The sequence below is a fragment of the Culex quinquefasciatus genome, chromosome 3 (assembly GCF_015732765.1).
Source record: "Culex quinquefasciatus strain JHB chromosome 3, VPISU_Cqui_1.0_pri_paternal, whole genome shotgun sequence".
NCBI lineage: Eukaryota > Metazoa > Arthropoda > Insecta > Diptera > Culicidae > Culex > Culex quinquefasciatus.
The window spans coordinates 170,791,033-170,805,230 of record NC_051863.1 but is presented as its reverse complement, the minus strand read 5'-3'; the positions used below and the strand labels follow the sequence as shown (position 1 = coordinate 170,805,230).

The 14,198-nt window shown below is 37.6% G+C and overlaps 2 protein-coding genes across 2 annotated transcripts in view; one reads left to right on the top strand and one right to left on the bottom strand.

Moving 5' to 3' along the window:
* The first annotated feature begins 6,518 nt into the window (after nucleotides 1-6,518).
* Nucleotides 6,519-7,085, top strand: LOC6047012 (rhodanese domain-containing protein CG4456). Its single transcript, XM_001864088.2, has 3 exons — nucleotides 6,519-6,692; nucleotides 6,755-6,914; nucleotides 6,979-7,085. Exons 1-3 carry the CDS (start codon nucleotides 6,566-6,568, stop codon nucleotides 7,034-7,036), a joined length of 345 nt encoding a protein of 114 aa, XP_001864123.2. The 5' UTR covers nucleotides 6,519-6,565; the 3' UTR covers nucleotides 7,037-7,085.
* Nucleotides 7,077-14,198, bottom strand: part of LOC6047011 (DNA polymerase theta) — a 57,209-nt gene continuing 50,087 nt past the window's right edge. The window contains exons 5-7 of the mRNA XM_038259542.1: nucleotides 12,541-13,914; nucleotides 12,371-12,480; nucleotides 7,077-8,457 (exon numbers count right to left, since the gene is read on the bottom strand). Coding sequence (XP_038115470.1) covers nucleotides 7,125-8,457; nucleotides 12,371-12,480; nucleotides 12,541-13,914 — 2,817 coding nt within the window. The 3' untranslated portion in view covers nucleotides 7,077-7,124. The remainder of the gene's footprint in view (nucleotides 8,458-12,370; nucleotides 12,481-12,540; nucleotides 13,915-14,198) is intronic.

Genomic DNA, 14,198 nt, shown 5'->3' with positions numbered 1-14,198 from the left:
TCTTCATTTCACGTAAAAAATCAACAAAGGTTGACAGGCCTGCCTTAGGCTGTCGCATTTTTCGAAGTTTATGTCGATTCCCATTCAATGCTGCTCCGAATAATCAAGAAGCAATAAATATTAATTCAGAAACTTCTAAATTTTAATGAAAATAGATGTATACTGCAAAAACTTTGTAACTAATGTATTCACAAGCCTTAGCCTTCTCAGCGTTACTACAAGAATAAAAAAAAATGTTGTAAAATGCATTTTACACAAGCCATTCATATGTATTACATGTTTAACTGAATTCGAAGAACGAATCAAAAGTCTTCATATTTTATATGAATTTGTTTTACTGAAAATGCCTTTAAATTAGGAGATTTTTTTAAATTATGTTTCAAAAACAAATAATATTTAATAAGACTTTTTATTCACAAACTTATTTTACATTTTCTTAGTACAAGATTGTCTGAAGAATCCGAAAATGCATTCCGTTTTATGATTCAAAATTATGTTCATTGAGAAAATCATGACACTTTGAGAAGATTAAAATAATGCTTTTTATCAAAATTTTATTAATTATAGTTAACTAACTTTTTAAACCTTTAAAAATCTCATGAAAAGTTCTTCATGAGGTACTTTGAGCATTTCTCTACCACGGTCAGTATGATTCCATACCATTCCGTACGTATTTAATTTGTACTCTTCATTTTGCGGAAAAATCTCAAACCTATCAAAGTCACTCAGATTTACGGTAATCAGATATGTCTCAAATCATAAAATTCATAAAGTTAACATTGCACCTCTTTTGCAATTTTTTTTTCGATGATTTTTATTTTTCTAGCTGGTTCTATTGTGTTTCTAACATGATTGACATAGTAGCTTTTTTCCATATAAATATTTTTCTGATTAGTTTGCAATACGTCGTAACAGCCATCACGATCTCCGACACTTATTTGATTTTTTTCTCTGAATCAAACCAAATTTTGTTTGTTTTCCAGTAAAGAGCATTTAAAAGACGTGCAGATGACAATTCAAAGCATTTTTTATTTATAATTCGTCAATTGATCGAGAACTGATCGAAAAATTGATTTGTATATAACTAGCGCTTAGGATCTTTTCAAAACTAACTCAAGATTTTTTTAAATTTAATTCATACGACTTTTTCAAAAACCACTCGTAAGCAATGTTGACAGCTCCTGTCACGGTGACAGCTGACGATTAAATGAACTAGACCCTTTAGGTTTTTCAATCGTTTCCCCTTCAATTCCAACAGGGTAGCCAATTTGCATTTTTTGAAGCAACAATTAAAAATATATGCAGCTAAATTGGTGATAATGATGTTACGACAAAAATAAAGCAACATCAGTTTAAATTTTGGGATACTTTGCAATCGGTCCTAACAATCATCTAAATCTCTATCATCAATTTGCAATTTTATCGTTTAAAAAACATATTTTCGTTGTTGCTGTTAATCATTTGCTTTTTAAAACTTAGATTTCTTTCAAATAATTACAGTAAAGAAATTCAATTCAAAATATTAAATTAAAAATTATCAATTAATTTCAATGAAATATCGAAACAAATTGATAAACTAAACTGGCAACACCTTGTTATACATGTGTTAGTGATAGCCTTGAACCGACGGCAAAGTAGGTCCAAAAACTGATCCAACGCGACTGATTTGAAAAAATATTTTGAATTGAGTTTTTTTCGATAATAGAATAGTTATTTCAATGGTTTAGTGATGAAAAACATAAAAGAATTGAATAAACAACAGTTACATGACTCGGAAACCGGACGAAATTGCTTGGTGTCAGTGCAAAACAGAAAAAATCATCAAGGTGTCTCGAGCCAAATCTGATAAGCAACGAGGCTGGAATTTTGGACCTAATCTATGTGCTAGGAAAATGGTAGGAAATACGAATGGCATTGGAAAAAGTGGCTGAAAAGGCGGAAATAATCAAAAATGTTAACATTTTTGGAAGAGGTAAGCTACAAAACGATCCTGCTTACACTTTCTGTTGGTTGGATTCAGTGAATTCGTACTTTAAAAGCCTGAACTACCTCGATTAATAAAAATAGGTCCAAAATAGGTACTAGGTCCAAAATAGGGTCATATACCCTATTAAAAATATCAAAGAGTTGACAAAAAAATATGTTCGCGAAAATAAAAAAAGTAAAAACAAAATGAAAAGGCCACGGTTCAACATTTGAATGAAAAAATGTATTTTAAAATGCATTATATTCCTGTCCAGTTGTTTTGCAATCATGAATTTTCAAAATTTCAAAAAATAAACGAAAATTTAATTTTTGCAAAAAAAAAAGTTTTTGCGGTGCTGTACATTGTAATTACATAAAAGTTCAAACTATTTTTAAACGTGCCCAAACATAGTAAATATGATTATCAATGCAGAAAAAAGGCATTCAAGATTGCTCTCAGTTGATTATACTTCTATTTCCATTAAAATTTTGATGCTATTTGATAAAAAAAATTGCCCTCTGATTTTTCGGACCATTTTTGAAGGGGGCGACATAAACTTTTGAAAATATTTGCAACTGCCTAAAATAAATCACTAAAAAAAATATTTTTAAGCGAGCATAAATAACATCATGATTCGAATTCCCAGACCAGAGGGTTTTTGTTAATTTGATTTGGTTAACCGCGGTGGATTTTCTGGAAATAATTCGAACTGTCAAAAATCCACCAAAGCATCTACCACATTGATCGCACAAAAATCTGTGGTAGAAAAATATCCACCGGTAGATGCTTTGGTGGATTTTTGACCGAGATTTCCGTAAATTCAAGCAAATTTTTATATAAAATATCGATTGTTTTGATGTTAACAGCTTATTTGAGACCTAAAGAATTCCATTCCCTAACATTTCAGTCCAAATTTGTGCGATTCATTAGCAAAAACGAGTGTCCGGAATTTCAAGCAAAAGTGTCCGGATTTCGAATCAGCTTTTATCAGAGTCCGGGATTCGAAGCACAACAAGTCATTTTATTTTTAAATTCTCATGAAAAATTGTTAGAAAAGACATAATTTGCATGCATTCTCTTAAAACTGACTGTTAATACTAGGGGAAATCTACCCTTTCCAATCAAACACCTATCTTTGTCATATGGAGAGTTTGATGCTCGATTAAAGCTCCAAAAATACTATTTGGGCTATAACAGGGGTGACCAAAGTATGGCCCGCGGGCCAAACGTGGTCCGCGGGCCACAAAAATTCACAAACAGAAATAAAAAATACTTATAGATTTATTTTCCAGTCTTTTAAATCAAAACGTTATTTAATTTTGTTTATAACCTATTTTGTAAATTTGGCCCGCAAGCTCATTCGGGCTTTTAATTTGGCCCGGCCTCCAAAAACTTTGAGCACCCCTGGGCTATAAACTTACCAGCAACAGCACCGCCTCGAGTAAGCACGCAAATGTATGCCACTTACTGGCCAAAAAGATCACATTTAATGCACTTTTAATCATAATTTGTATTTTGCGAGACCACTTCTCATCATTTTGTTGGCACACACAGTGACACACACGAGAATCCCTCAAATGCTTAATGAATATCGCCAAAATTAACTTTTAACTTTCGCTTACTTTTTCACGGCGCTTAAGATATGAAATTGCTTCCAACTACCGGCAACATGTTCTTTTGATCATTAGTAAGGCACTCACTTGAAGAATAATCCCGAAAAATGTAATAAATTAGCAAGCGCCATCAAAAAAACAAACGCGCCAAGTCGTTTGACGTTTCAATTTTCACTTTGCATTCCAATCGAAGGCTGAAGAAAACCGAGCGAGAGACGAAGGCAAAAAAGAACAAAGGCTGGCCGTCAACACCACCAGCAGCACAGCCAGCGATGTCAGGAAACTTTCCCTATAAATGCCACTTTTCGTGAGAGTTCGTTTGAACTGTCAGCGCAAATGGCAACACTCGACAGAGTGTTGGAAGAAAAAAGAACTAAGCCGATATTAGAAAAATGGGCGTGGCCCAATGCATTCGCCTCGATTAGAATACCCTTGGGAATTTTTTTTTGTTAAATGCTTGGTAAAGAAATAGAATAACTTTTAGTGAAAGTGAAAATAAACAGAAATGTTCACAAAAACTTGCTCTACTCGTTGGTGTACTTGGTTTTAGTAAAATTCAAGGGAGACTCTAGATTATCCAGCATCATTCAAACACGACCGCTTATTAGGATTAAAATGGGTAGATTTCCCCTACATCCTGATGATATTTCTTCATTTCCAACTTATTACATGATTTTTTGTCAGCTATAACAAAAATGATATGCTACTAAGATTCCGAATTTCGAATCATGACGTAATGATTTTCAACGCAGCAAAATGCATTTCAGATTGGTTAGACTTCTGATTCCATTAGAATGTTGAAAAAAAATCTTCCCGCTAATTTATCGGATCGATTTTGAAGGAGGGAAGGGGTCGAATTATGTTTGCAACGGTCCTATTTCAAATTTACTAATTTTTATACATTTTTACGTTGAAATTAATATCCTGTAAACTTTTAAATATGTTTACTGTTGGAAGTTTCCTTACCAATTATTTCATAATATTTCAGATATTTCGGTAATTTGGTAATTTCGGAAAAAAAATATTTCAGACATTTTAAAAATAAAAGATATACTGCAAATATTTTAACTATTTAAACTCTATTACACAGTAAAAATCATGGTAAAATTACATCTTGGAAGTGGTACATCTTTTATGTCAAAAAAAGATGTGTGATTTTACCTCTGAAAATATGTTTTTTTTTCATTTCATTTCATTTATTGGATTGTTTTGGCAAAAACATCAGTGCAGTAATTAACCTAAGCTGAGATATGGGGTACATTTCAACAGCTGACTCATTCAAACGGTGTTAGAGGTACACGGGAGAACAAATTGAGCAGGGGAAGGAAAAATGTTACAAAATAACCTTCAAAATTACTTATATAAAAAGAATAGATAGAGGAAAGGATTGAAAATATGTAATTTACAACTTTTTTTGAGTATTCTGACATTTTAATTCTAAATTGAGGTAAAATTACATTATAAAAACCTTGCTTAATCCACCTTATGGTGGTTAGTGCCTTCCTCACATTAATATACTCTTGATATGGTTGCCAGGTCTTTTGATTACACATCTAACGATGGGTCACATGATTGATAAGGACATAATTTTCATCAAAATATCTGATAAGTTAAGTGCTCATAACTGTTGATAAGGTTATCAGATCTTCAATCTTTTGGATGCGTTGGAAAGGTCTTTTAAATGCCTTTCTAAAAATGTATAACATGACGGGTTTTCTTACACAAAACACTTTTTTTACAATCTTCCGGACTTAAGTCAAAATTGTTATTTTAGCATAACTTTTGAAGTACTTTACTAAACTGCATAATTTTCAATAGGGACTTATGGGACCCCAAGACGAATCGAATGCGACCAAAACGACCCAAACGGGTTCAGCCAGTGCTTAGATAGATGAATGAGAATATTTCGGTGCACACATCCACATCCAATCGCACACACAGACATTTCTGGAATTTTTTTTTTTTTGAAAAGGTCCAATAAACCAAATTTTCTGTTTTTGCTTTTTGGGTGTTTTTTAATACCCCTGACTCAAGGCGGTTTCGAAAACACCCAAAAAGCAAGAACTGAAAATTTGGTTTATTGGACCTTTTCAAAAAAAAAATCCAGATTTGTTCAGTTTTTGATTCTGAGTCGATATGTACACGTAAAGGTGGGTCTAAGAGGTCAAATAAGGAAGTTCATTTTTCGAGTGATTTTATAGTTTTTTAAAGAATGAAATAACTTGAAAAATAATTGTGCTATTTAGTTAATAGAACTGCTCATAATGAAGAATGGAATAATTTACGTAAAAATACGAACTTGCTAGAAAAAAAAAAATTCCACATACATATTTTATGAGTCAAGATTCGACCTTTTGTCCATTTGTCTTATACAACATTCGACCTTTTGTCATTTTGACCTTTTGTCACACATTCTTTAAAAAAAAGGATCTAAATGCAACGTGAATTAGATTTTTTTAAAGACTAGAGTAAACTAATTTGTTGCATGGGACTTCTTTTATAATCTGCTATAATTTAAACGCTACTTGAAAGTATTTCCAAAACGCTCGTAAGTTTTTTTTTAGATTTTTCCCGATTCAAATTTCAAAAAATTATGGCCATTACGTTGCATCATGCTTGTTTGCTTCCGCTGATTCACTTGAGAAATCGTTATCAAACACGCCATCCAAAAGACTATCTTATTGGCTGTGTTAAGAGCAAACAATTAAAATTAGTTATCATGTATTTTGGGCATTGTAGGGTAGCTTGGGCCAAAGATTTGATTGTTTAAAACAAATTAACGATTATTACTTGAAATATTTGTTTTCTTGTTGATGAGAAACAAATATTGAACGAAAACACAAATTAAAAAAGAAGATCCAAATAACCCCACCTCCCCTAAAAACTCACACACCGCCTCTTATCAGCCATAAACCCCGCGCTTCTGCCTTAAATTTGGCGATTCAACGGCGATTGCCAGAGTTTAGTCAGTACTGCTCCCTTCACAATGTCGATCGCCACCTACGAGGAAGTCCTGGACCTGCCCAACCACCCGGAGAAGCTGCTCGTGGACGTCCGAAACCCGGACGAGCGCGAGAAAACCGGGAAAATCCCAACCAGCATCAACATTCCATGTGAGATTTTTTTTTTTGCTTTTTCAAGTTTGGTACGAGTTAAATTGATGACTTTTTTTCAGTGCCAACGCTGGAGGAAACTTTAAAGTTGTCGGCCGACGAGTTCAAGGCAAAGTATGGACGCGACAAGCCGGAACTTGGGACGGAGATGATTTTCCACTGTGGTAAAGGGGGACGCGCGCAGAAGGCCGCGGATGCGGCCACAGCTCTTGGATTTGAAAAGTGAGACTTTTTGTTTTGATTTTGGTGGATTATAAAGTGAGATTTTTGTTTTTTTTTATTTTAGGGCAAGAAATTACAAAGGATCTTGGAGCGAGTGGTCAACTAAGCAAGGATTAAACTAAGTTTGTTGAAATGGCTTTCGAAGAGAAGGAATAAATCGTGTTCAACAAATAATCAGTCTTTAGTTGCAACGGTTAAAATAAAACAGTGTCAAACTTGAATTTCCACGAGCTCTCCCCAGCTCGGTCCACTTTTCACCTTGACCCTCAGCGGCAAGCTCAAGTTGGCACAGTTTTCCATGCTGGACTTGAGGATCTTCCCCACCTTCCTGGCCTGATCCCGCGGCGCCTCAAAGATCAACTCATCGTGCATGTGCAGAACCAGCTCGACCTCCCCTAAGGCCAACCGCTCTCGGTACTTACGTAAATTCCGCGCCATCCGAAGGATCGCATTCTTCAGAATGTCCGCCGCCGACCCCTGCACCGTCGTACACACCGCTTGCCGTTCCGCTTCCGATCGCTTCGTCGCCTCCGTGCTGTGAATCGCCGGCAGATATCGTCTACGGCCGGTGAGCGTTTCGATGTAACCGCGTTCACGCGTAACTTGAACCACTTTTTCCGCATACCGTCTAATCTCCGGGTAGGTCGCGTGGAACTGCTCCATCAGCGTGCGCGCCGTGTCTTCGTCCACGTTCAGCTCGGCGGCCATCGACCTGGCGCCCATCCCATAAATCACGCCGTACACAATAGCCTTGGTGTAATTCCTCAGCTCGTCCGAAACTTCCCGCTCGTCCTCGATGTGGTTCCACTTGGCCGCGATCCCCCTAAACACGTCCTTGCCACTCTTCATAACGGCCAGCAACTTCCGATCCTGGGACAGGTGCGTCAACACGCACAGCTCTAGCTGACAGAAATCCGCCGAAATCAACACCTTGGACGAGTCTTCACAGGCGAACGTCCCCCGACAGCTGAACAACTCCACCTTCCCCGGCTCAATCTCCACCCGAAAGTCCTTCACCACCGTCTGCAGGTTCGGCTCGTGCATCGAAATCCTCCCAGTCGACGTAAAGCAATAGCTGCTCCCGTAAATCCTCCTCCCACCGACAATCCCCCGTCCCAACGGCTCAATCGTCCTGCTCAGATTGCTGTCAATCTTGCGCCACGCAATGACCAATGCCGCCAACGGCGAATCGATCCGCTCCAGAACCTGCCGCGAAGTGCGCGCCCTCCCGTTCCGATCCTTCGGGACCTTCAGCACCGCGGCAACCTCCCGCGTCGAACCAAAGTCCAACTTCCGGCCGCCGTTCAGCTGGCGAACCCGCTCGGCGATTCGGTCCTTGGCCGCCTTAAGACGGGCGATCAGCGCGCCCAGTTTGGCACCATCGGCGGGGAAGCCAACCAGTTCCATGCGGGCGAGCGCCACGTGGATGGGCATTTCGCGGCTGGTGAAGGTGGCGGTCATGTCCTGGGGCCGGTCCAGCGTGGTGAAATGATCCAGCTGGGAGAGGATCAGGTGGTGGACCAGGAAGGACTCGACGGTGCATCTGGAAAATAGTATTAAATATTTGTTAAAGTTAAATCTTCGATATTTTTTTAAATAGCGTAAGGGCTAACACCACCTAACGATCAGCATACACCAAGTGCAACATGGAGTTAAATTTTCTGTCAACTTGCTGTAAAGAATACCATGACAACTGTGAATGTTTCACTCCATGTTACTGGCTCATATCTCTCTTTTAAAATTCTTGATGCTTTCAAATAATTTCACTGCCGGCCGGTAATAAGGCAGGCCACTCCCATTTTCGAATTCCCTGTTTTTTTTTTTTCAGAACCACAAATATGAATTTCTCACCCAAAAAACAGTGTTGGTATTCTCGCGCTCTCGCGAGAAAAAATCCTCTCTCTCGAGTTCTCGCCGCGAGTCTCGAGCTGCCGAGAGAAACTCACCGATTGCCCGTGCTCTCCTCCGCTCGCGAACGAGCTTTCTCGCGAGCCAGAATTGCTCGTTCGCGAGAAGTTGTTAGAAACGAACAAAAAACAACACAGCGTTTGAAGTTACACCTCTATAACTAGCGTGCACAGGGTGGGGCGGGTGTACCCCATTTGGCATAATGGACATTTGGCATAACGGGTTTTCATGAAGGACGTTTGGCATAATTGGTCCAAGACATCAGGGACGTTTGGCATAACTCGTTCAAAAATCGTCAAGGACGTTTGGCATAATTATTGCTGGCTTTTTTTGTATTTTTTTTTATTTTTTCCCATTTTCTAACTAAACATATAATTTTACTTAAAAAGATGATTTTTTTTCAAGAAATCAAGTATCTTTGTCATTTTCTCCCAATAGATGTAATTTTTCTTTAAATATTTTGCAATAAAGATTTTTTACTATTTTCCCTTTTCACTTCTTTTTTAAAATCAACCTAAATAATGTATCTGCATTTTGCTCTTATTTAAAGAAATGCAATAAGCAATTTTCCCTTCTTTTATTTTAAAACTTAAAGAAGGCAAAATCATTCAAAAGCTGTGCAGTTTGTTTGTTTTCAATATTTTGCAATTATTGTTTTTTTATGCAATTTTCTCTTCTTTTATATTCAACCTAATGGATGTACATTTTTTTCTATCTTTAAATAGTTGGCAAATGAGTTGTTATGAAATTTTCTCTTCTTTTATTTTAATTTCAACTTTTAGAAGGGAACATCTCTGAAAAAAAAAATCTTTTTGAATATTTGAAAATTGAGTTTGATTATGAAACTTTCCCTTCTTTTATATAAAAATCAACTTATAGAAGGAAAAGTCTCTTTAAAGATTAACATTTTGCTACTCTTTAAATGTTTGACAATCGCATTATTTTTTATGTTTTTCACCTACATCTATTCAAAAAATCTATTTAATTATTATTATTTTCTTTAAATTGTCCCGTCTTTAAGATTGGTTTTGAATAAATAAAAGAAGGGAACTTGCGTCAACAATTGTATTGCGAAAAAAAAAAACAGCAGAGAGAAAAATGCAGAAGTGATAGACATGTTTAAAGAGAACATCTGTAAGAGAATTTCCCTTCTTCAAGTTGAATTTAAAAAAAGATGGGAAAATTGCAAAAAAAAAACTTAATTGCAAAATATAAAGAAAAGCCATGTCTCCATTGTCGAAGATTTGAAGGGGTTTTCTCATTTTTAAGTTGAAATTCATATTAAAGAAGGGAAAATTTCATAAAAAAATATAAATGCTAATTATATTGAAAGAGGAAAAATGTAAAGCTAACAAAGATATATCCTTCTTTAAACTAAATTTTAAATTAAGATATGAAGACTTCATTGAAATGCTTTATTGTGAATTATTCAAAAAGGAAACAATTTACTATTGTGGAAAAATATAGAGATACCTTATTTTTTCGAGACAAATGATAATCTCTTATGGTAATATAAAAAAGGTAAAAAACAATACATTTACATTTGTAAAAATGAAAAATACTTATAAAAAAAACAAAAAAAAAACAGTAATAATTATGCCAAACGTCCTTGATCGTTTTTGAACGAGTTATGCCAAACGTCCATTATGCCAAATGTCCATTATGCCAAACGTCCCTGATGTCTTGGATCAATTATGCCAAACGTCCATTATGCCAAACGTCCTTCTTGAAAACCCGTTATGCCAAATGTCCATTATGCCAAATGGGGTACACCCCAATTAAAAAGGGCAACATTAGGTTTGGTTCAAAATTAGGGTGGTTCACGGTTAGGGTGATTTTGAAAATCTAACTTTTCAGGAATATTTTTGTCTTCTAGAAAGTTGCCAATTCAAGCCACTTTGTCAAAGACACTAAAATTTTGTTTCGTAATCTACGACCAAATTTATAGAAAGCATCTGAGCAAACCTTCAAAAATCAGTTTTTTTGCGAGGTACTTTTAGAACAACACTTCATCTTTTGACAAGTCAATTTGGACTGAAGTTTCAAACTTTAATCGTAGATTGCATTCGAAAAAAAGGTCTATATTTTTCTTGAAATTCGAGATATTTTCATTTGAAAAAGTATAATTTTCAAAAGAAAAGTGTATGGAGCCTAAGGAAATTCTATGTAAAGTTATTATAGAAACACAAAATATAATCAAAAATCGTTTTTATGACACTTTGGCTCAATTCTGAGGGCAGATTCAGATTCATCGGGCAAAATTACATGAAAAAAAATTGTTGGACAATTTGCAAATTTCGTTAGGGTGATCCCATACACATTTCCCTTTAATGTTAGACAAAAGTTCTCCTTTTCAATTAGCAACAACATTAAAGCTCCAGAACTTCACCATTTTTCGGACCATAAATTTTCCACTTAATTTTGCGATCTGGACCACTGTGCAATGCAGGCAAACTTCCCAACTGTCAACAAGTGCGAGCTTGTTTGTCATAGTCTAATACCTGCTTTATAACTACATATTATTTTAGAAATATCTTTCCACAACCGGCAAAGTAACTACTATTGCAAAGCAACATAGCAATACATAAACGGGAACTGTCTCAACAGCAACATCGAATTGCCTGCCTTGAGAATAATACATCTTACCTTAAAATACAAACATATGTGATTTTTGGGTTTTCTACGATGAATCCTAACCAAACACTGTATCTTACTAACAACATTTCAGGTTCCTGAGGCTTGTGGGGTGTAAGCATATCGTAAAGAAGCTGCCCTAGTAGTAACCTGTGCTTACTAACATTCCTGCCCATAAAAATCGAGATCTACAAACTGACATGGCGGGCGTCGTTGGTGGAAAATGACTGTTAACTATTCGCAACTGTTTTGGCAATCATGGTATTTTATATTTTTAGCGCATCGGTAGTGCTGATAGGATACTACGGTCCTGTTCAGCAACGGAAGGGTAACCATAGTTGTTCTCTCATGTTCATGATTAAAAAATCTAAATTTTGAAGAGTTGTTTAAGAATTTTCCTTGAAATTCTCTGTATTCGATTTTTAATTGTCAGTATTTTCATTCATTGTATTTTCATTTCCACTGATGCCCTAGACACTATTTGCCTTGATTATTTCACCACAATTGGCTCATTATGTTCATGTTTCAAAAAAATTTAATTAAAAAGAAAAATCCCAACAGTTTTGTTTTAAAATTATTCCAATCAATTGATTCGAGATTCAAGTCAATAAAACCAAAAAGAATAAATTAAAACAGTGAAGGAAACCATAGATTTGTTGTTAAATTTCTTAACACGATCAAACAAATATGCTATTCTAGACTTTTTCAGACTTTTTGACAAAAAATCACAATTCCCGATTTTTTTTTCGTTTTCGTTCCCTGGTGTACGGCTGTCGAAAAAAATGTCGTTTTTTAAAAAATGTTTTATAATAGTTATAATTCGTTAAAAATTGCTTTTTTTTTGATAATTTTCAAGAGATTTTAAAAATCGTGTTTTGTTTTTGAAAAAAGAAATCCTTATGTGCCTTTCTTACCTGATTTTGGCATCGATGGCACTGCCACAGTTCAACGCCGGTCCCGTCGAACCGGGAGAACGTCCCGCAAGCTGACAAATCGCCGTCATCTCTGGACAGTATTGTTGAACCTACAAATCAATAATGTCCTAATAATTTCAAATAACCGCTAATAACTATAAACAACTCACCATCGCCTGCAACGGAATAACTTTGTCCTCCGCTTGCAGCAACCAGCACGCCACCTTCGGATCCCTCACGCTGGCCACCACTTCCTGTTTCAGGTCCAGCAGACTCCCTTTGTGCGCTAGTTTGAGCTGATCCTTCGCGTCAAACATGTCGATCGTGAGGTCCTCCCTCGAAAATAGCTTTCTAATCAGATCTTGCTTCAAATTGCACTTGATTTCGCTGTCTTTTCTTAAATTCAAGTAGAATACGGCATTTTCCGGTTGATCCGAGTCACCTGCCTGCGGCAGCGTAAAGGCCACCCCGCTCAGGTACGTCCCGTCTTCCATGACGGTTCGATAGTTCCGCTCGATTTCGTCCTGTTCGGATTTGCTCTTCTGATTGACCAGCAAGTTTCCGCCGATGACGGATCGCGATCGCGTGAATTGAGACACTCCGAAGGAAACGGAAATGGAGGTGGAGCTGGCCAAGATCTGTTGAAACTTGTGGAATAGATCAGCGCTCGCGCACAGGTCCACGATGCTGAGTTGGTCGTATTTTCCACCGGAACCGGTCACGACCTTGCTGTCGTTGAGGACGTGCGAAAAGTTCATGATGAGCGAGTTGTGGAAGCACTCGATGTCCTGCTTGCTGTCCGTCGAGGACACTTCGAATGAAGCTGCGGCTGCAGTGGGAGGGTCGCTCTGTGGTTCCGACGCGGGTGGGGAGAACATGTTTTCGCTGGCCGGTTCTTGTTCCGGAACTGGAGCTTGGACTTCTCTAGAGACTTCAGCTGGTGTTCGCGGTTCTTCCTGCTCAACGACGGCCACTTCTTGGCTTTCCTCCTGCCAGTCCGGATTGTTCACGCCAGTTTCCAACTGTACATACATCCGCGCTTCCTTCACCAACAACCGGGCCGCTTCCTGGACCGTCAACCCCGCCCGTCCCGTCACGTACAAATTCCTCAAATTAAGCCGCTTCCTCGCCTCGTACTCGTCCTCACCCTCCCGCTTCTGCTCGGTTTGAAAGCTCAAGCAGTCCAGCAATATCCGTTCCACCCTCAATACATCACAGTTGGCCAACTCCACCACCCCCGTAACTCCACCGTTGAACAACATCCGGGCGCGTTGCCCGTTCAAGCTGGGAATCCTCATCAAATCCAGCAAGTCCGGCTGAATGCCGAAAAACAGCCGCTCGCGGAACTGCGCCACGATCAGCGCCAGCAGGTTCCAGTTGAGCGAGGTGCAGAACGCGGTCACGATGCCGGCGAACGTGGCCGCCACCTGCTGCAGGCTCTGGAGCATACCGCGCGTACACTTGAACTGGGCGGCCACGTCGCTCAGTGGTTTTTCCTGAACGAGCTCCTGCAGGGCTAGCGCGGTGTAGAAGCGCTTATGGATCTGGAAAAGAGATTTTAAAATTATATATTTAAAAAAAATTGTAATGACAGCGTTTTTTGAATTAAATCATAAAATAAACTAGGATATAAAATAAATATTGAATCGGTATTACCATCTTTAAATTAATTACAGCATAATATAAATTGTTTGAAGAACATTTGCAAGTAGACCGAGCCGCGCAGCCTAGTTGTGACGCTTCCGTCTCGTAAGCCCGTATGTTCCGGACTAAGACCATTGGAAATCTTTTTTTTTATATACATGGCATAAAAATCACCCCATGCTTT

Coding starts and splice junctions, on each gene's coding strand:
- LOC6047012 (XM_001864088.2), top strand. CDS start 6,566: ATGTCGATCGCCACCTACGAGGAAGTCCTGGACCTGCCCAACCACCCG. Junction 6,693..6,754: donor AACCAGCATCAACATTCCAT/GTGAGATTTTTT, acceptor ACTTTTTTTCAG/TGCCAACGCTGGAGGAAACT. Junction 6,915..6,978: donor ACAGCTCTTGGATTTGAAAA/GTGAGACTTTTT, acceptor TTTTTATTTTAG/GGCAAGAAATTACAAAGGAT.